Source organism: Tiliqua scincoides, chromosome 1 (genome assembly GCF_035046505.1).
Source record: "Tiliqua scincoides isolate rTilSci1 chromosome 1, rTilSci1.hap2, whole genome shotgun sequence".
Lineage (NCBI taxonomy): Eukaryota > Metazoa > Chordata > Lepidosauria > Squamata > Scincidae > Tiliqua > Tiliqua scincoides.
In genome coordinates, this window is record NC_089821.1 from 214,718,654 (window position 1) to 214,740,999 (window position 22,346).

The 22,346-nt window shown below is 38.5% G+C and overlaps 1 protein-coding gene across 3 annotated transcripts in view; it reads right to left on the reverse strand.

The window, feature by feature from the left end:
• Nucleotides 1–1,163: 1,163 nt before the first annotated feature.
• The window catches only part of LATS1 (large tumor suppressor kinase 1), a 29,781-nt gene continuing 8,598 nt past the window's right edge, over nucleotides 1,164–22,346 (reverse strand). The window contains exons 3-8 of one of the 3 annotated variants that reach the window (XM_066615600.1): nucleotides 18,641–18,791; nucleotides 15,528–17,032; nucleotides 11,516–12,098; nucleotides 9,175–9,357; nucleotides 7,891–7,997; nucleotides 1,164–6,338 (exon numbers count right to left, since the gene is read on the reverse strand). In XM_066615600.1, coding sequence (XP_066471697.1) covers nucleotides 5,832–6,338; nucleotides 7,891–7,997; nucleotides 9,175–9,357; nucleotides 11,516–12,098; nucleotides 15,528–17,032; nucleotides 18,641–18,791 — 3,036 coding nt within the window. In that variant the 3' untranslated portion in view covers nucleotides 1,164–5,831. Of the gene's footprint in view, nucleotides 6,339–7,890; nucleotides 7,998–9,174; nucleotides 9,358–11,515; nucleotides 12,099–13,012; nucleotides 13,072–15,527; nucleotides 17,033–18,640; nucleotides 18,792–22,346 lie in introns of those variants that run through there. The other 2 variants (XM_066615609.1, XR_010793790.1) reach the window with 2 other exon arrangements.

The following is a 22,346-nucleotide window of genomic DNA, read 5'->3' on the forward strand; positions in this document are numbered from 1 at the left end:
AAATTACATTTTTTCATTCAACAGAGAAGAGCACAATCAAACAAATTTTTGATCAATAGAAAATTATATTTGATTAGCAGCTTATTCATTACATTTAAATTTTATTATCTCAGCAAATGGTACATTAGAGAAAACTTATTTTAACAGTAGAAAGAGAATCATAAGACACTTGAGAAATTTAACTGATTACCTAATAGTTATTACAAGCAGAAATATGCAAAGATGATTCAGTTATATTGTCTGCCAAGGCACTTATCTCAAGCTACAGTACATTTTTATAAAAGTGTAATGTTTATCAGGAGAGTGTTTACAATATAAAAGGCATATATACAAAATGCAATATAAAAGTAAACTTGAACAGTGCCTTTCACAGGAGGGTTTAAGGCGCTCCAAAGATTTACTATTAAATGTTGACCCAGAATACCATCACTTCGTTTTGGTTTAAAAACAAATATTAATGTCTCATTTCAAATATCAAAGATATTTGCAACCAAAAGTTAAATGGTGCTTTGGGCAACAGCAGCCACATCCATGAACCCCACTCATTGTGTTCTCTAGCTGATGTATATCAACAAAGTCCAAAGAACTTATTCTCACAGCTTTGCACTTTGCAACAGCAGATTTTTTTTTGAAGTCTCAAAAAAGAAATGAAGATTTAGTAATACATTCTATAGGTTCTGTTACAAATAAGGAAGTAGAAAAGATCCAGCAAGAGAACCTGCCCTAGGACAGAATGTAAGTGAATAGTGCAACAGTATTTACAATAGTTACATGATTATAGAACACTTTATAAATACAGTGCATATTATATATGTAGAAGAGCAAAGCACTGACATTTCAAATGCTGAAGTGAAAAAACCTTATTCAGAACCCAAATATGGGGCAATTTTCTCTGTTCGGTTCACTATAAAGCAGTCCATTGCAGAAATCAATCTGTTTCAAAGACTAAAAAATCCCAGGATTGAAGCATCCACACAGAAAATTTAAATTGTGCAAACTATAACATATGCAGGACCACATTAGATTACTTTGAAACAAAAATAAATTCTACACATGAACAAAGGCAACTCATTGCCCTATGTTCACTGTGACATCACAATTGATGATGAAGGAACAACTCAGAAATATGTGTTCTAAGGGGACAACTCGGATATAAGATGTCAGATACAAAGTGCTGTTTGCATCTTAAGAAACTGACTCTTGGGTGTACATTGTAAGTGACATAACAAGAAGAATTCCATTTTGGGTACAGGATTTGCCATGTTCAGGACTCTCAGAATCTGAATCGCAGTTATCCTATCACACCCTCCTCTCTCATAACAGCATACCATTTATTTGAATATTTCAGGTAGCCATTCGGAAATGAGGCAGAATTTTTTTTATTAAAATGTTCCCAAATGGTAGTGTTACATCTCACAGTAATAGGCTTAATTAAAACAATTCGGGATATAGTTAACAGAATTACAACATGAAATACGAAGTCCATTAAATCATCCTACCTCAGCTGAAAACAGTGATGAGCCTAATGCAAAAAAGTTAAGTTTGTTAAAGTTCCAATAAAAGTTAACGGTCCTCAAAACACATACCTGTGCATTTAAAACCTAGTGCTGTCAATATGATGTGTGCTCAGCTTTCTCTGGGCCACGCACATTGAATTCAGGTGATGAAAATTTTGTTTTTGAAATTTGCAAAGCCATTTCACAAATGTACTTTTAACTGTAAATATAGCAAGTTAGATTTATCTGGTTTTACCAGGAATATATTATATTTTACTGTGGGACAAATAAAATATAACTTGCCAGTTTGACTGGAACTCCTATCAATAGTAAACAAACCTCAAAATCGTATTTAAAATAGAACTTGTTTTATAAAAACAAAATCTTAAAAGTTAGAACTGTACACTGCATCCATTATAAAATCAAAATTTAGAAATCCAAGGTCTAGTTCACACTTCAACTCTACATGTACATCCTACAGGCATCAGTTGTATGGGAGTAAGATAGATGGCATGCAAGGCTCATCATATGAATATGAGGCCCTTGGTAACATGAAAAGCTCCACACGTGATAGAGGAAGGTGCACAAACTTGCTCCTACATTTGCTATATGTAGAACCTACACATTTGACCATGAAATAGGCTTTAACAGAACTGGTATTGGAACTGTAAGCTTTGTGAGTGAGGTGCAAACTTCGCAGTAGTCTACACCCCATAAATGTTACTGATGTATTTTTAAAAGACTAATGTATAACTTAAATGTAAGTATCTGTTCAAAAGACATGCTCAATGAATCATCTGAAATCACAGGATGTAATTCTACTGTTGAAGCCAAGCATTGCTAGTCCTGTAAGTTGCCTGGATGGGAAATTATTAGGAGTCACATATGAGCCACTCCGTCATTGTTGGAGGACGAGCAAGGTGTGTACAATAAAAAATAAAGTCACTACCAAAGAATTAGCACTGGTAGGGTAGGAAGAGACTTTTCAGAAAACATTATCATGACAGAACAAGAGAGCTATATATTCTTAAAAACTAAGCTGAGAGTGTGGAACTTGCTTGTTGAGCAGTAAGAGGCACCTAAAGTAAGAGAACTATTGTCAGAGATGTCCAAACTATTCCTACTACTATTAGGTAATAGGAATCAAACAACAAAGAAAGTTTGCATTTAAAAGCAAAATGAACAAAATTGTGTTATTGGCAGTTTTCTCTTTACCACAAAATAACTGATTCTAGGATGAACAAGGTCAAGTTTTTTATAAGCAACTACAGAATAGCTCTTTTTCATGGTTATCTGTGCAGATACATGCAGCAGAGCTCTGCACATGCACAGAACCAAGTTTGAAAACTTCTAGAATTTCATCAAATGCTCTGCTTCCGCTCTTGAGAGGAGAGGAAAACACTGTGCACACACTGAGGGTGGAAAGAATACCTAATCTCCCTGCATGTTTGAGCCAGATATACATTCTTCTTTGTTCTTACTGTAGTATTTGAAGAGAGAACATTCATTTGAGCTAGATATACAAAGAGGTGGTCATGTGTCTGCATAGATGCTCACAAAAAAAAGAAAAAGAACTATAGTTACAGGTAAGCAACCATGCCTTCCTTCTTCATGCTCTCTGTGCAGTTACATGTAGTGGATACTAGCTAATTTCCTCATTACTTGGTGGTGGGTACAGGTCAATCAGGAGATAATGTTCTTCAGAACACAACCAAAATGAGGCATCAGCTCTCAACCTATGTCCAAGGCACTGTGCTTAATAAAGATCAATGGAGTTGACTATGTTGCTGCTCTGCAGAGCAAAATATGCTTCAGGCTCATACTGAATAAAACCACTCTAGCAAAGTGTACTTTCAAATAGGCAGCTGACTGCTCCTTAGCCAACTGGTAAGCCAGGGAAACACTGGTTAGCACAGAGCACCTTCCCACAGGACTAGAAACACATCTCTTATGGAGTGGGGAGTGTATCTGGCTCAGTTGCAAAACTTCTGGCAAAACCTCAAACAGATCCACAGCAAGGTGACTCAAGTGATGAATTGTAGAAGGGAAGACATCAGTGTTGAAGCTCCATTTGTAAGCAACCACTGTGACCTACATGTTGTCAGATATGCAGCCCAGCTGAACAGTTGAAGAGATGTGATGTTGAATGCATCACTCCCAAGCTGTGCATGCCAAGGAGCAAAGGATCTTCAATACCATGCCCCCATTTATGTAATGCATGGTGGTTGTTTTGTCACATAGTACAGAATCTAAACAGACCCTTCAAATTTAGTAGGGAAATTTTCAACACTTGGTAGATTGCTAGCAGCTCTAATATGTTAATGTGAACTTTTCTTGATGAAAAGTTCTTTGTGAACTTTCCCAGTGTTGAAGCCACAGTGAGCAGCCCATCACTATATTAACTCATTGGTGGTTACTGTTCTGGACAGTATCAGGATGAAGGCTGAATACTGAAAATTGTTCAGTGTCAACTACAAAGTACACTTCTGATGTTGTGGACATAGGCATCCTCAAGTCTGTGGCTGTGTATCAGGCACATTCACAAAGAAGCATCAGGATGTTTAGTATCAATATAATTTCTTAGGTTGGATAAAAGTGTGGCATTGTGTAGGTCTAGAATGAGATGCAGATCACCATCTCTTTCTCTCAAGTAAAAATCTCAAAGATGCTGACTTACGGGATACAAGCCATGATGTGTATGCGCAACCTCCTGATTTTAGAAATGGGTTATGTCAGAATGCCAGATGCAAGGGAGGGCACCGGGATGAGGTATCTTGTTATCTGGTGTGCTCCCTGGGGCATTTGGTGGGCCGCTGTGAGATACAGGAAGCTGGACTAGATGGGCCTATGGCCTGATCCAGTGGGGCTGTTCTTATGACTCCAGAAGGCTTTTCTACAAACTTGGCCTCTGAATGTTGTTTTACCTTCTTGGGATTTCTGCTATTGGCCACTCAGAGTGGGACTTAAAGCTCTTGCCTGGCCCTCTGTGGCATTTCATCAATCCCAACAGCACTCGAAAGAGGCCTGCTGACTTTTTTCTTCAAGGAAGCCACTGGTGGAGGCAGTGGCACCTTTACAAGAGAAGCCACAAAGTAGTTTTTACTAAAATCACTTGTGGTAACTACAGCTTTTGCGAGCTGAAAAACTACGTGCAACTCAATCATGCGTCTTCCATGCAAGAGGCAAGCAACTTATCCATACCAAGATATAAGCAGATATGTATAGAATTTCTCTGAATATCATGTGAAACAGGATTTAGCATATTACTATACAAGAGACTGCACTGCAAAGATACGAAAGAACTAGTTCATAGAAGAGAGTGAATTTAATCCTCATTAAGTTCAGTTTAAAATAATTTGGTTGTAAAGGGCAGAATAACTTGTTACAAAAACATGCCTTTTGATTTAGAATGATACAGTGCCAGAACCATTACAATGGAACTGCAGACAACCTCATGTAGTATTTCTCACTGGTCACCATTTGGATAGTCTGAGTTTTCTTAGCAACTATTGTAGAAGCCCAAGTATTTTCAGTCTTTTCTTATCAAAAGCTTTAGAAGGATGAATATGAGGGGAAAAATGATATATAGTGACATTGTGGTAGGCCACTATCACAACACACACACACACCCAAGGCAGCTTCAGTGCTGCATTACTGCATAACACCACAAATCCAGTTGTGCTTCACAAACTGTCAAGAAAAGCAAAATTACAATCATGAGCCAATATGTGAACTTCAACACTTTTAGTCAAAAGAAAAAGTGACTAAACCTTCTTAGACTGAGAGCTGCAAATACTGTAAAATATCAGTGTCTGAGAAACCCTATTCGCCACTTTACTCTCTTCAGCTGCATCTAGAGTAGGACTTAGTATGGTGAGTAGCCAAAGAAAATGACTGCCAGCTTAGTTAGCATAGGGTCTATTTGGTCAATGCAAATCCAAAAAATGACATTGAAAATAACCAGAAAAAAATGTATATAGCCTATACCTAAATGGACACAAGCACCTCATTTCCTCAAGAAATCACTATTTCCTATTTTGAATATTTTACAAAAAAACCATAAAATTTTATTTCATAATTTATTTTTCCTAACAATTTTGCTGTCTATATTAATAACTAACCATGCTGGAATAAATTAATGCTTGAAACTGGACTCAACTGTTAGATGGAGAGAGAAAAATAGGATAAAAAATGAACAAATAATTAGCAAATTTCCTTTCCCTCCCCCACCCCCACAATTGTGCAAAGAGCCAGCTTTCCAATATCACCTCAGGTATTCTGCAACACACATCTGAGAAATCTCAAACAAAGGTTCAACTGTTTTCACTTTCTCTGCTAAATATAAACTAGATCATGATTTTGGACCTCTTTACTGGTTCTCTCATCATCTTCATCTGAATGTGACTCCAATTTGCGAGAATTATTGTATTCATATTCAATAGGCTTTGGATAGCTGTAAGGGTAGCCGTTGTCATCAAAAAACCTTCGAAATGTGAATTCATAAAAAGCATGTTCAGGATGTTTACCATTTTTATACCACCCATTAAGTGTGTCATTTACATTCCCTTCCTTATCCTCGCTCCATAATTTATCAGGGTCAACTGGATCAAAATTTGACGTGTCTGTGGGGTGTGTAATTTTAGGAATGTAGGAAGCAGGCTGTTGCCGCAGATCACTTGAAAAATCAATGGATTTAAAAAATGGATGTGCTTTTATTTCATCTGCCCCATTTTTGCCTAAGCGGTCTTCTGGCCCTCGACACAGTTTAATAATAAGATCGGATGCTTCTGGAGTTAATTTTGCTTGTAGTGGGATATGCAGAGATGTTTTCCAATTGATAACCTTTATTTAAAAGAAGATACACAAAAAGTTAGAAGACTAAATTTTAGCTCTAAGACATGACAGAATACTGAAAACATCCTGGCTATATAATGTGTGCTCCTATAGTCTAACAACTTGGATGGAGCCCAAAGTACAGGAAAGGGTGGGGTTTGACTGCAGCAGCAGAGGTGTCCCAAAAGCCTCTGCTGAATATGGCCAATGCTCAGTCAGCATCTTTGCCAAAGGAGCTAGCCTACTCACGATGGCACATCAACTAGTGCCTCTATGACAAGAGTAGTGACCAAAGTTGCATAAGCCTGGTTGAAACAAGCAGTGGAAGAAAACTATTGCCTCAATCCTATCTGGTTTCCAGCACCAATGCAGTCATGCCAATAGGGCATGCATTGTGTCCTGTGGGAGGGGAGGCAGTCATGGAGGCATTCTCAACGTAAGGGAATGTTTGTTCCTTTACCTCAGGACTACATTGCTGCTGCATTGGTGCTGGAAAGTTGGAAAGGACTGAGTCCAAAGTATATGAACAACACAGACCTGTGTGTCTATTCAGAATTACTCTACTCTACCCAATTAAATTCAATGGGAACTACTACCAAGGAAGTAGGTATAGGACTGCAGCCTAAGGGATAGAAGATTATGGAACAACGTGCCTAGATAATAATAATAATAAACTTTATTTGTATCCCGCCCTTCTCCCTGAAAGGGACCCATGGCGGCTTAGATCAGTTATGAGAATGACAGACAAACTGAAGGGATCATGGTTGGATTCATCAAGCAGGTAGGTCAAATTTAGATACAGGATCCAGAACAAGTAACACTGAATAACAGAAGAGAAATTCTTTCTATAAGGCACTTAATGGCTTCATGAAACACTGTATTAGTAAAAAAAAAAGTTCAAGCTACTTGCAAGTACAACTTGAACTTCAAAACAGTCAAAAACTAGATAGACTGAACTTCTGGACATGCAAAGCACTTCATAGATGACTCAGCATAGGACTAGCACCATATGCACAATGCAAATGAATTCATCATAATTAGTGCAAACACCCAAAAACCCCTGTGCAGTCACTTACAGGAATTTACTGAAAGACTAGCATATCATTTTATTACTCTTACACTATCCAGATTAAAATTATACAAGGATGATTAAAGTGCATTAAAAAGTAACTAATTATATTAAGTGATACTGATTGCCCTAGGCAAAGAATAGTATCTATGTTATCTTAGAAAGGGTTCTGTAAGTGTTTCTCTTCATTTCATATATTTTTCTATGGCAATGATTTAGCTGGGATGAGTTCCCTACATCCTCTACGATAGACAGAAAAATGGAAGTGGGTTGAAGTTTTGCAATTCTGTTATCAACTTCCTTAAAGAGGATAAAATATCAACCCAGCTGTGATTTCAGGCTGCAACTGAAATTGCAAGTAAGCTCTCTGACAGAGGGGGAAAGGAAGCACCACACAGAGACTTTATTTGAACTTAAACATAGAGTTAACGCTTGCATTTGTCAATCTTTCAAACCACTACTGAAGCAGGTTTGATACATCTCATCAGTTACCTTCATCTGTGTTTCCAGTGGTGTTTGTGCCAGGAAGGGAGGCTGCCCTACTAACATTTCAAAGAGAATCACTCCGACACTCCACCAGTCGCACAATTGTGTATATCCTAAAACAGCAGCATACTCAGTCATCAGATGCATCAATACCAGTCCTAGATTTGTTTTCAGAAAGCACCAGCTATTTAATTCACTGCATTGTTTTTAAAATTTTTATAAAATATAACTTTCAGCCCTCAAAAATGTACTGGTTAAGAGCAGTTCTTCAGAAACTGCTGCTAAGGAGGCAGAATACTCATTGCATAACAAGACTGTTAAACTCAACAGCTCTACAGTACAGCAGTACAAAATTTAACATAATATAATGTCACATAATATTGTATTTAGAAAAAGTTGTGGTAGTATCCTAACAGTCACAGAAACTTCAATACATTTCAACTTGCGCATTCATATCCAACAATCCCAAATGGAAAATCAAAACCACCACAACTTTCAACTGATCTAACTGGATTGAAGAATACTTATTTATTACCTAAAGTTGAATGCCAGTTTTAGGGCTCAATCCTATCCAAATTTCCAGCACTGATGCAGCCATGCTAATGGGGTATGCACTGCATCCTGCAGTGGGGGGAACAATCATGGAGGCCTCTGCAAGGTAAGGGGATGTTTGTTCTCTTACCTTGGGGTTGCATCAGCACTGGAAAGGGTCAGCGTATTATCATCAGCAGTAGCATGAGCAGTGTGGGGAGGGGGGTGGCAGCTGCAGAATACCTGGAAGTTTTTCAGAGTGCTTCAATAGGGAGGAGCAGACAGAGAAACTGGCTTGCATGAACAAAGTTTCTTCAGCTGCTTTGCTCTGACCACTATCCATTGCTTTTACACTTGACTGGACTTCACCATAAGCACAAAAAGGAGTTGGTGGACTGCAATCCTCACCTGTTCACGCTAGTATAAGTTTGATTTTTACCAGAGAGATCTCATACTAATCACTATACAATTTTGCACCTTACAAATTGGTAGAATCCATGCTGCAGACTCTTGCATTCAAACTTTACTAACACAATGATACAAAATATAAGACCATAAGCCCAACTTAATTTATTTAATAAAAATGCAATACTGGTTCATTAATAGTAGAGCTTCCCAATTATTAGGTAAATTTCTAATAGCAACTTATCGTTGCCCTCCCCATCCCTGCTTTTTTTTTTTTTTTTTGGGTGGGGGGATCTTATCAAAACTAGCAGCTAATTTACCTTTGTCAAAAAGAGGAATAAGTAAAGGATGTACCTGTTCGTAACAATACTTCTGGTGCAATATAATTGGGTGTCCCAACAAGTGAGTGTGCCAGACAACGTTGATGCTGACGTGCTGCTCTACGTTCAAGTGGCTTTAGCCTGTCCCCACATCTACAGTTTGCAGGATCCCCCCATTCATTACTGAAATCCATGCTGTCTTGACGCGGGTGGTCACCTATAGTGGGTAAATAGAAATGTTATTACATTTCAACACGCCTGTTATTCAACCGCCACAGAATCTGTAGACACCCTTTTAAGTAAGTTTTCTTTTAAGAAAAAGAGTAAACAAATGCTTGCATTTCTATACAAAGATTCCTAAGTCTAGGTTCATAAGCACTGAAGTTTTGACAAACTCCATCTAGAAGTCATTCATAAAAGTATGACATAATTCAGGGGAGGGAACTGGTTGAAAACTGATGTTGTAGTTATATAGTCTTGCAAATAAGTACACAAAAGGAATGCAACTCTCTCTCATAAGCCTTTCTGTTCACACATATATGAGCATAGTTATTAGTTATATCAGTGACTGGATGGAGTTAGTGCAGCCTTGCAAATGAGTTCACCATAGTTACTGATCTATAAAAATTTTACTGACCTAACGTATATGAATTTAAAAGCTAAAGTTTTTTGTAAAAAATCTTATGGCTTTAACACCCCCCCCCCATTTTTTAAAGATAAATTTAAAAAATGGATTTGTTTTTTTATAGAAGAAAAACTATATTTTGGGAATATATTTTTAGTTGAGGGAACTTTTTTGTGGTCACCTTTGAACATGTAGAAAAATCACACCCACACTTGCGTCAGAGCCTTTCAATGACCATTCCCTTCAATGACTGACTGAAGACAAACCATTTATTTTCTACCAAAACTGGCACAAAGGGTTTTGCAGGAGACTTCAGGTACTGAAAACACCAGCTTTGCTATTCACATGTGTTCATTCAGTGCTGGAGTGACCAATGAATTTTCTCATTTTGAAGAACTTTCCAACCTGCCATGGAATATGCAAATCAGGGGCTCTCAGTCACCAGCTGATGGCTTGGAGACAATTTTTAGTCATTGAAGATAATCACTTTCCCTACAACTTGACAAGCCTGCACTCACATGCTTGCTTCTGCAGCACAATGCAAGGACACTACTACTACATTTACAGAAGCACATTTCTTTATCTTTCCTTATGCCAAATGCAAGGGAGGGCACCTGGATGCAGGTCTTTTGTTGTCATGTGTGCTCCCTGAGGCATCTGGTGGGTCACTGTGAGATACAAAAAGCTGGACTAGATGGGCTTTTGGCCTGATCCAGTGGGGCTCTTCTTATGTTATCTTCTTTCAACTATCCTTTTCACATGATGTCTTTTAGTGGTTTTTACAGGCATTAATATATGCTAGGAATGTATTAACAGACAACACACATTTTCAGAGGGAAAGAATTTGTACTTGAGTTATTTAACTTCATTTCGTCAGAACTAAAAGGTTTTATTAAAAAAGTATTTCATATGTCATAAGAAATCTCTGCAATGATTATGGCTTTGCTTTAAAAGATCAGCTTCCTTTTTAAACTGGATCTATACAAACCGACCTTGCCCTTGCTTGCAGAAAACCAATCTCTAAAACACAAACTGAAATTTCATTAAATTTAAATGAAATGTGAAACAAACAGAAAAGCTCTTGGAAGTAAGTTTTCATAGCATTCATAACTTTTCAGAGTGTGATGTAATATCTTCCAGTTAATGATTTTCTTTGATTACTTTTCTATAAAATATGAGAAAAATTTCTTTGGGCCAAACGGATGCAAGATTCTCTTTGTTTCTGAATTAGTGTTGGCAATCAAAAATAGTTTGGAAACTAGAAGACCTACTTGTAGGGGAAAAACCAAGCAAAGCAACTCAATCTTTTTCTGTAAGATCCTAAAAACAATTGTGATTTAGCAACACTTTTCTTTTAAAAGAAAGAGGTATAAAGGGTATCTTATGTGGTCTTATGACTATGCAGGCTCTGGGTTTTAGAGGTAGCCTATCTCTGAACGCAAGCTGCAAGCAAGTGGCAACAGGATATGGATATCTTATTGTCTTGTGTGGTCCCAGAGGCATCTATTGAGCCATTGTGGGATACAGGAAGCTGGACTAGATGGGCCTTTAGCCTGAACCAGCAAGGCTCTTCTTACTTTCTACAATAAATGATGGAGAGAGTATCAATGCTTTGATAATTACTTCACATAATCTTACACTGCTCAGTCAAGCAGCTATGAGGTAGATTTGCTAGAAAAGGCAAATTTTGCAACTAAACATGCTAATAATATAACACAAAAAGGCCATTTTGGGACAAAATGCTTCTTACCACTCTGGTAGTATTTGGAATCATGTGTCCACCGAAAGCCAGTACAAAGCCCAAAGTCAGTCAGTTTGATGTGGCCATCACGATCAATCAGAATGTTATCAGGTTTTATGTCCCTATGAATGAAGCCCATCTTATGAACACTTTCAACTGCACAAGTCAGTTCCGCTATGTAGAACCGGGCCATATTTTCTGGAAAGACCCCCATTCGAATTAAGAGGCTCATCATATCTCCTCCTGGAATATAGTCCATTACAAAGTACAAATTGTCTTTATCTTGGAATGAATAGTACAAACGAACTACCCACTCATTATCAGCCTCTGCAAGGATATCCCGCTCAGCTTTAACATGAGCAACCTGGTTCCGAAGCAACACATCCTTTTTTCGTAGTGTTTTTGTTGCATATAAGGCATTTGTATCCACCTTCCTTGCTAAGCAGACTTCTCCAAATGCCCCAATTCCAAGAGTCTTAATCTTAACAAACATTGATTTATCCATTTTAGCCCTTTTCAGACGGATATAGTTGGATTCCTTTTGGCATAGCATTTTCCTCATTTGATCCTGGGCCTCTTGGGATAATCCAACCTATGCAACAAACATGAAATTTGACAAGTGAAAAACTGATTTTGTGGTCTGACTAGAAATGCAGGGTTTAGGACAAGCAAAAACATGGATTCTTAAATATTAAAAATAATGCTTTCAAGCTCTCCCCCCTCTCTGTGCCACAGCAGGTTAGGCATCAAAGAACACAATCAGGAAAAAAAAAAGGCACAAAATGTGGAATCTTCAGGAATGGTTTAAGAATGATTATAACAAAACTATACACTGAGAGCCATGCACCAAGAGGCTCTGATTCTACTGTTGGTGAAAAAGATAAGGCAAAAGCAAAACCTTATCTTGCTTAAAAGCCACATTCCTGATAAAAGGGAAGCTATAACCACTCTCTTTCATGGTAATATTTGTATATGGGCAGATAAGCTAGATCACTCTTGCTTCTCTTCTGTTCACATGACCAATAAGGTAGTCTTTTCCCATCAAGACTCATAGATCTACTAAATCAGGGGCAATATTCCTTCCAAAGCGACTTTCCTTTTTCTAACCATCACTCTTAGAGAATCCTATATGCAATTAAGCATGTGTGAATTTGTTAAAAACTGAACACAAACCTCAACAATAAGATTTGTCATGAAAAAGCATCTGGCAAAAAGAAGTAAGAGTTGTACATTAACTAGTTACTTCACATATGCAGAATTAAGAACACAAGAGAACAGTGTTAACTGTAGTATTGTCCTTGTGCTGCTGCAGTGCACAAACAGTAAATACTACAAAATATGAAAAAAGCAAAATTCATGAAATTAGTATTCTGATACAAAAGACGACCAAGTACAGTGAAGGAAAACATGCTTAATTTAAATGCAGGTAAGCATGCAGAGTCCCCAAGAAAGGGTTCATGCTATTTGTTAAATATAATACTTGTCTCCAAAATATAACTTGCCTACCCAGTAACGAAGGCTACAGATGTCAGGAAAGCTTCCAACACCTTAATAGTTTAAATCAGCTGTTAGTGAAAGTGAAAAGGAAAGAGACTAAGAATGAACATGTGGAAGAGCAAGAAATCTAACCTTGATTTACACACCAATTTCCTAAAGATACAATTTAACAGAGAATTTTTGAAAAACAATCAAAATGACACTTGAGAATTACACAGAAGTATGGAAAGACCCCAGAGTCCAGTGTAAGTACTGTGTAAACTAGAAATACATGACATACAATTGAAATTCCTGTCTGGTTTTAGTATAGGCAAATCTACATCAGCAATTTCACTGTTCAAATAGATTACAGCCCAAATGGATTACAGCTATATGTATTCTGAAGCATTAATTTGTTGGTGAGGAGACACTTTTTAAAAAAAACATTCATAGAGCTCTGCTAGATGATGACACTGTGTTTTGAGCTTCGTCAAGCAAAATTCCCATACCACAAAACCCAGCATTTATGACAGAATCGAATAAATCTCCTAACCCATCGAGTCACTGGTGCCCATTACCTATTTGCTGTACCATATAGTAGGAGGTACTACTTCTAGCAATTACAGTCTGGGTGCCCTAAGCAACAACTGTATGATCAAATTCAGAAAGACTGATCCTAGGAGCTAGCATTGCTACTGTTTGGGGAATGGATGCTTAAAATCTTGACAGCTTTGTGAAAGCAGTCTGTCTGTGAAGCACTTCTTTTCACCTCCTTTGTTGGATAAATATTAGTAACTAGTCTTCTGTTATTATCTCCTCACCTTCCATTACTCTATCAGTCAGTTACTCTGTCACGATCAATGAATTTGAAAGTTGGTACACTGCCTTTCTTAATTTGTTGTTCCCATGCCCAATTTCCACGTGCCACATTTCTGCCTCTCTTCCTTTTTTAATGTTATATCACTTTAGCTACTACAAAAATCTAAGAAACTAGTTTCTTTTTGGATCAAGAACCCTTAAAATAAAAATGGAATAAGCAGCATGAACATATGGGCCAACAATTTTCAACCTTTTTCATCTCACAACACACTGACAAGGTGCTAAAGGCACACCATCAGTTTTTTTTTTAGTTTTGTTTTTTTTTACAATTAACAAGGCAAGCTGCACTGCCGGTGGGGGGCTCACTCCTCCCAATGGCCCTATTAATATATGAACTCCCCCAAAATCCTGCCTCACACCTGTATACCATTCAGAACATAGTAAAGTGCCATGGCACAGTGGCTGAAAATCGCTGGTATACACAATGGCTGGAGAGCTTCAGACACTTGTCTGATAGGAAACAGATGTCCTAATTAGAGTATTGTTAATGCTGACTGATCGTGCTGGAGAACAGCTCCCTATTTTTCCAAAATATTTCTTTTCTTCATTAAGATTCCTTCCCAGAACACCCATATGGCCCTGATCCTTCTCTTTGAACAGTATTCCTTTAGACTATGAAAGAATAACTGTATGCAAAAGTTCTTATGTTTTCTTGTATTTTAAGGTTTTCCAGTCATCTATTTCTTGACAGGTAAGAAAATATGACAACTCTTGAAATATCTGGTTGTATCTGTGCTCAGACACAGAGCGTCTAACAACAGGGTAAAGAGACATATAATTGTGATTTCAAACTAAAGTCTTTCAAACTAAAGACTAATGCTATGAAATGAGAGAGAAAAACACTGTAAACAAAGAATCAACAAGGAATTTAGAGTTCTGCATATCATTTAACACAAAACTATATACTGGTCTGAATTTCCATATGCTTTGGCTGAATTTACATTATATATTTGCATTCCTACTGAGCTGAGTCATTCTGTGTACATCAGAGTAATTAGCCTTGCATAACTAAGGCAAACTAGCCACAATAATGAGAAGTATTCAGATTTGCCTGAATAAATGAATAGCTGTTCAACTAAATTACCTTGTTTCTACTAAATTATCTAGTGTCTACAACTCTGACATAAATCTGCATACACATGAAGATTTGTAAGGGTCGCTGAGTGCAAGGCACCTTGATGCAACTCAGAGACATTGTCAGTATTCATACAGGCATGTACAGTTTAGTCTTGCTGTTTCATCATAGTCAGCAACTATAAAATATTTCATATGAAATAGTGACAACCTTGAAAACGAATTTTCTCACTTTTTGATCAAAATTAAATTCCACATTATTACAGTACTGCAAGATATCTCATGCATCTTCCTTGAGATCTGCTGTAAGACATATTACACCTTACATACCAAAAAATGTAACAATGCAAATACGATGCAAATTTAATGCAAGTACGATTTCCAGGCAACTGTGGCAAATAACAGTATTGGATTTGGACACTAGAGATCTCTGATTAGCTACAGAGCGTTCAACTTTGAAACGAGGCTAACAATTAGCATACTGAGCCATGGCTAGTGTGCCTCTTGTTTGTCTCAAATATAAAGCAAGAAGTATTTTAAAGCAGGTTGTACATTGAGAAATGTAATAGGGGAAGATAAAAAAAGGCTTTACCCGCATCATTTCGTTTTCTAGCTGTTTCTTACGATGCAGTCGCTGCTGATGAGACTTGAGTATGTTTTCCACATGCTGCTCCATAAAGAACTTAAAAGCCTGTGGAGAATAACTCTGAATGCGAGACTCCCTCCTTTCTTCATCTCTCTTGTTTTTCCTGACAGGGACAGGTGAGGTTGTTATTTGTTTCTTTTCTCTATCTATTCCCTCACAGCTCTCAGTCTTTTCAATCTCCTCTTCTTTAGGCAAACTGAGCTGATCCTCTTTATTAGGTTTTGCTACAGATTCATATGGAGTGATGGATGGGTTTTGGTGTAGTAAGTGTTTTGGGTAAGGTGGTGGTGGACCTTGATAATTTGGAGCCTCTGCCGCAGATGATACAACAGTCATATTTGTACATGGTCCCTCAGAAAAGGAGATGGGCTGAACAGCTTGCATTGGCTGGGACATCCAAGAAGGGTGAGTAGGAGCTAAGGCAGTTTGCAGTTCTGGTTTTAACACACGCATGCTTTTTACTGGTTGCTGTATAGGAGCAGGAGTAACAGCAGTTACTGTGGTGGCAGAGTGTTGTGAATTGGTAGCATGACTCTGTCTATTTCCAAGGGGGTTATTGAAGGAGTTTGATCTGACTGGAATACTGGGTTGCCATGCTGGAATTTCATGTCCATTGCCAGGTGATGACTGGGGCCAGGATGTTGGAATTCCAGAAACATTTATGTTGTACAGTTCCATATTGTGGCTGTTTCTGTTTGGCACCATCATAGACGGAGGAATGTTTCCATTTGGATAGGGAGAGGGTGCTGCAGATCCTCCTGCTTGCATTTGCAAAGCTGTAGGACTCTGCCGGTTAGTTGGAGACATTGGGTAAGGAGGTGGTGGTTGACGATTTGCTGAGTTACCAGGCACTATATTTTGATGAACAATATAATCAGTCTGACAGTTACCATTCTGTATTCCAGACCTTCCTGATGAAAAACTAAATTTGTTGTTAACTGAACTCTGCATGATGATTGGCTGCCGGCCAAGAGGAACAGAACTAATGCCCCTTTGCCCCTGTGTGGGAGGATTCATTGGTGATGGATTCATAGGTGGGGGAGGATACCCATCCTGCCATGCTCCTGGTGGTACTGGAGAAATGCGAGAGATCATATATTCCATGCTACCAGAATACCGTTTTGTTTGAGAATTTGTTTCCCAGGAAGGAGGTGGTGGTGTTGTTCCTCTGGGAGGTGGAGTTGTTCCTCTGGGAGGTGGAGGAGGAGGGGTAACACTCCTTACTTGAGGTGGAGGTGGTGGATTCACTCTTTGTCCATTGCTAGGATGAGCCTGGGCAAATGCTGCTATTCCAGAGCCCGACAAAGGTCTTCCTACATCAGCCTGAGAAATCGGGCTTTCTGAATGAAATGCTAGGCCATCTCCCAATGCAGGACCATGTCTCTGGGGCACCAAGGATTCTTTGGAACCTTTCCAACTCTGCCTGCGATTAACTGATTGCTGTATACCCCCTGTTTGTTTTTTTTAAAAAAAGGAGAGCCACATTAGTGTGTTATTTTTTTTACTGCCAATTTCACTGTTATTTCAGATCAGGCAATTTCAGTAGTTAATTACTGTAACATGTTGGATAGGAACAGATGTTAAGTCAGAGTAAACAGTATCAAAGACTCATCTGAGAGTTAAACCCTGGACTTGGCCCTAAGTATTTATTAAATGAACGGAAGACACTTCCATTCATAAGGAGATTTTCATCTATTCCCATGTCCCTTCCTGTTGCCCTGTGCCACATACTATCCTGTTTCGGACAATTTCTTGATCCTTGGAGTCATATTTATACTCATTATCTCAATATCAGTTTTTTTCCTTGTTAGTCTGTATTTTATACATGCAGTAACATAGACTTTGCGCATGTTTGATAGTGAGATTCAGTTTTTAAAAATTAAGTGCAGTGTAGTGTTGTGATTGCTGTTGGATTAGGACAGAAAACGCCCAGGATCAGTCCCTACTGAAGACTGGAAGCTCGGTGGGTTACCTCTGGCCTGTCACCTAACCTCAGCCTCACTTACTTTACAGGGCTGCTGGGAGGACCAAATGAGTGGGTGGGGGAAACCACATATATTGCCCTGAGTTTCCTGCAGAAAAGAGAAGACAACAATGTATTGTGTGGTCTCTTAACTTATTGTGTTATATTAAAATGAGTGCTTGTGTATGGTAGTGGCTAACAGTTATGAACTATTAAGTTCCCAGTTGTTGATCTTTATTTCAGAATTAATATTTTTATCCACTATGATATAAACACATCCATCAATGCTATGACTCTATCTGTGCAATATTTTCTTTTCCTTCTAAGTAATTATGTTGTGCAAAAAGGTTATTTTCTGCATCCAAGCAGACCAGGGCTGCAATCCTATACACACTTACTTAGAGTAAATTCCAGTAAATTCAGTAAGGTCTACTTCTGAGTAGACATTCACAGGGTTGCACTGCCAGCTACGTTTCAGATTCCAAAATTAGTATCTGCGTTCAGACATCTACTGTTTGAAAATGTCACCAATCAGCCACTGATTGATTGGGTTCATAATTTCACACAGTACAGTCATATTCATGTATATAACTGTGCACACCCGACATACAGTTTGAAAATGAAAAGCAGTTCAGGAGAGGACATTTAACTTCTTTCCACCTGCTGTTTCTTAGTCCAAACTGCCACTCTTCTCTGCAGCTTTCTCCCATCCCTTGGCAACTGTATGAAACTGCAAATTGTTTATTGTATTGGTTTTTTCCATAAGCTACCCTGGTAACTTTTTAATGAAGGGTAGTGCATAGCTCTCCCCTCCCAAAGTAGCTTTGAAAAAACAAACCACCACCTCCACCCCCACCCCCCACACAAAACAAGTACCTGAAGATATTCTCCAAGTGCTTTTAAAGCATCCAGGATGTTGCCCTCTAAAAGACTAATGGCATGGCTTCCCCTGGGCTGGATTCAGACATCCAGTTGCCAGATGGAGAGAAATAGGAATGGAGATAGCAGGTCATCTGAGGAAGCAAGCTTCTCAGCCCCTTCTCTTCTATTCCATCTGTACTTCTCTTCTACAAGACAACATATTGACCATATTTACCTGGTGGTTTTGTGCCTGCATTAACTGGTCTAGCTGCTGCCGCTGCCATTTGTTCTCGTCGGGGGTCTTGGTAACTCATTTTACTGATAAATTCAATTGCTGCTTCTATGCTGCGGCTGTTGGTCTGTCTCAGAGCTTGTACAACCATGTCCTATTTTTGGAGGTGTTGAGAACAGGCAGAGGAAGAGAGAAAAATTTCAAAATTTAAAAAAAAGTAATAATTCACAAAATAAGTACCAGAAACATCATACTCAATTTTTAACAAGACTCAAAAATCATTATAGGAGTGAAAGATAAAAAATCTACTCCTCCCTTCACTCTGCTCTATGCATAAAGTAATATTACTAGAGCACCATAGGGTGGGGTAGACGATAGCTCCAAGGATGTAAAATGCTTTCCAAATGTCTCCCTTCCATCACATAATAATCTCCACTGAGTTATTTAAATAGGAAGCAGCAGAAGTAACTTCAAGGAGAACTTTTAACGCCTTTCCTTGCAATTACTGTTTTCTTCTTCACATATTTTCCTACCTGAATCCACGACTGAATCACAAGGAAAACAAACTACCTGTACATTAATACGCTCAAGTAGCAATTCCCAACCCCCTCAAGTCGACATATATTCTGCTGACCAGTATAATCTTCTGGATTGCTTTGCCAGGATGGGGGGGGGGCGCTGTTTGTGTGGCACAGTTTTGCAGTGGCTCTGATGCTTCTTGGAGCAAAAGGTCCTAGGAGGTGGTGCTGTATACTTTCAAATGATGCTTAAACACTTGCAAGGAGGAAGAGGTATGGATGCAAGTTTCAGAGAAATGATGGAACAAGAAGACAAGGTAGATAAGAGAAAGCCATAGAGTGAAGAGATTTAAAAACAGAAAGCAATAGCTAAAAGAAGGATCCAATATGGAAACAGAAGGAAATGCAACAAAGAAGAAACATGGGGAAAAATAGACGCAAAATAAACCAAAGGAGCAATATGGCAAAGTTTGCAAGAGTATGTGTTTGCAAAAACTTGGATAAAAGTCAAAAGGGAAAGAGAGGAGTCAGGACTCCAAACGATCATACTTGGAGAAGGAACAATAAAAGCCTAGAATGAGACAAAAGGAATAAGGATCAGTAATTCGGTTTGGGATAAGCTATGTTTTAAGAAAACAAGAACATATCCAGTCAGAAACAGCAACAAGATGAGCAGAGATATTAGAAAGGGAAGACAAGGATAGAAGGAAGTCAGAGCTGCAGCTACCTTAAAGTGATAATAAATGTTAAGAGCATGAATAATGGGATCAAGAGGAAGAGGGAAACAAGAACAAGGGTCAAAGACTGATGTCTGAGAAGTCCAATGAAAATAATTATCAATAATAGAACAGGAAAAAAAATGGTCAGCACACCAAATGCTTCAGGGAGTACCCAAGACAACAATACACAACCTGCGACCTGGTGCCCTCCCCTGCACCTGGCAGTCTGAGGTAGCCTACCTCTAAAACCAGAAGCTTGCACATACCTATGATGACTTGTAACCCATGATGGACTTTTCCTCCAGAATTTTGTCCAATCCCCTCTTAAAGGCATCTAGGCAAGATGCCATCACTACTTCCTATGGCAAGGAGTTCCACAGACTAATTACACGTTGGTTAAAGAAATATTTTCTTTTGTCTGTTCTAACTCTCTCAATACTTGGTTTTAGTGGATGTTCTTGTGTCATGTGAGAGGGAAAAGAGTGTCTCTCTATCCACCCCCTGCATAATTTTGTAAGTTTCAATCATGTCCCTCCTCAGGTGCATCTTTTCTAGACTGAAGAGCTGCAAACGCTGTAGCCTTTCTTCATAAGGGAGGTGCCCCAGCCTAGTAATCATTCTGGCTGCTCTCTCCTCCACCTTTTCCATTTCCACTATATCCTTTTTGAGATGTGGTGACCAGAACCGGACACAATACTCCAGGTGTTGCCTTACCACTGATTTGTACAAAGGCATTATAATATTAGCTGTCTTATTCTCAGTACCTTTTCTAATGATCTCAAGCCTGGAATTAGCTTTCTTCACTGCTGCTTCACTTTCTTCACCCACACACTGGGTCAACACTTTCATCGAGCTGTCCACCAGCACCCCAAGAACATATCCAGCTACACAACATTTCCAGCTTTACAATGATCCAGCACTCAATTCCATTTTAAAATTTAGTTGATAAAGACATACGCCACCTTTCAATCGTAACATGAAAACCTAACCTGAACAACAGTCAACATAACATTAAAAGACTCAAACCACTCAGAAAAATCAACAGTAAAATATTTACAATATGATGTACTGAAGCGTCTAACCAACCAACCTTACCCTCAAGACTTTTGAAAGAAAAAAATTTAACTAGTCTCCAGAAAAGTCACTGGAATTCATCTGCTCTGTTTTTTAATGTTAAACACATTTAACTCTGTTGGCAAGATGCCATCATGAAAAAAGATTTTTTTAAAAATGAAGTGAGCAAACAGATAAACAGTACTCTTGACACTCAAATGCTAGTTACTCCAAGAATGAAATACATGTTTTAACTATGTTGATGTATGATTTGTTTACTACAGTTTGAGAGCTATTACACCATGTACAATATACATTCAATATATGTTCAATATGTATATGTCTAGTTCTGCATCTGCTTTGCAGAAACTGCATGCTTCCAATTGTCATTGTTCCTTTGTTGTGACAGCTTCCCATCTGATACAGGACAAGTCAGTCAGTAGAGGGTATAGCTACACAAGCATGCCCCCATATCTGCAAGGGTTCCAGTTCAGAACCCCCCACAGTTGCCTGAAACCATGGATATGGGCAAACATCTGCCTCCCCACCCTCCGGAAGCAAGGGGAGCTCTGCTCACCTATGGAGGGTCCTCTGAGCCCAGTAGAGGTCACGGACACCTGTCTGCAGCCTCTGTTGGGCTCAGACTGAGCTCAGAAGCTAAAATAGTGCAACTTCCAGTTTCTCTGTGAATCTGGAAGTGAAACTGGGGTGCACATGCACAGGGGCCCCACTGACCCAATCTGTGGATAACTGAATACACAGATATAGGATCTGCGGATATGGGGCCCCCTGTATTCTTTTACAAATGCAATTGATAAAGTAAATGTTTCAGAAGTTTGACTTCCAAGCAACTTTAAAAAGCATGATTAAGTTTTAAAAGCATTTAAGAGGAATAATCTCTAAGCAACATACAAACTACTACTGGGAAAAAAAGTTGATTAAAAAAAGCATCAGTTGATTCTCTTCAGTCTGACACTTGGATTTTGAATAAGATTGCCATGACAAAAAAAAAGCTCCTGTGAAAATGGAAATACAGTAATTAACCTTGCTAAATGGCATTTTTAAAATGGTAGTTCTCTTATACCACACAAAAGAATAGTAACTGTTCCTATTCATCCCAGCAAAACATTTTTTTAGCTACTGTTGATGGGCGCTCCTTTGTGCCTTTCCAAGAATGTAATCTCCTTTGAGACAGGGAATTCATTTTCCATTTCTTGTGCTATGTAAACTATTCTGTAGGTTTTATGGTTGAAAGGAAGCAAATAAATAAATGTATATCAAAATTTAAGCACTATGTTAATATTTTTAGGACATCAAACACAGTTCAAGAAGAGGCCGTCAATGGGAAGTGTGTGCATACAGAGGATCACAATCAATACAGACAAGTTAATTCCTTTTGAGATCAGTGGAACAAACATT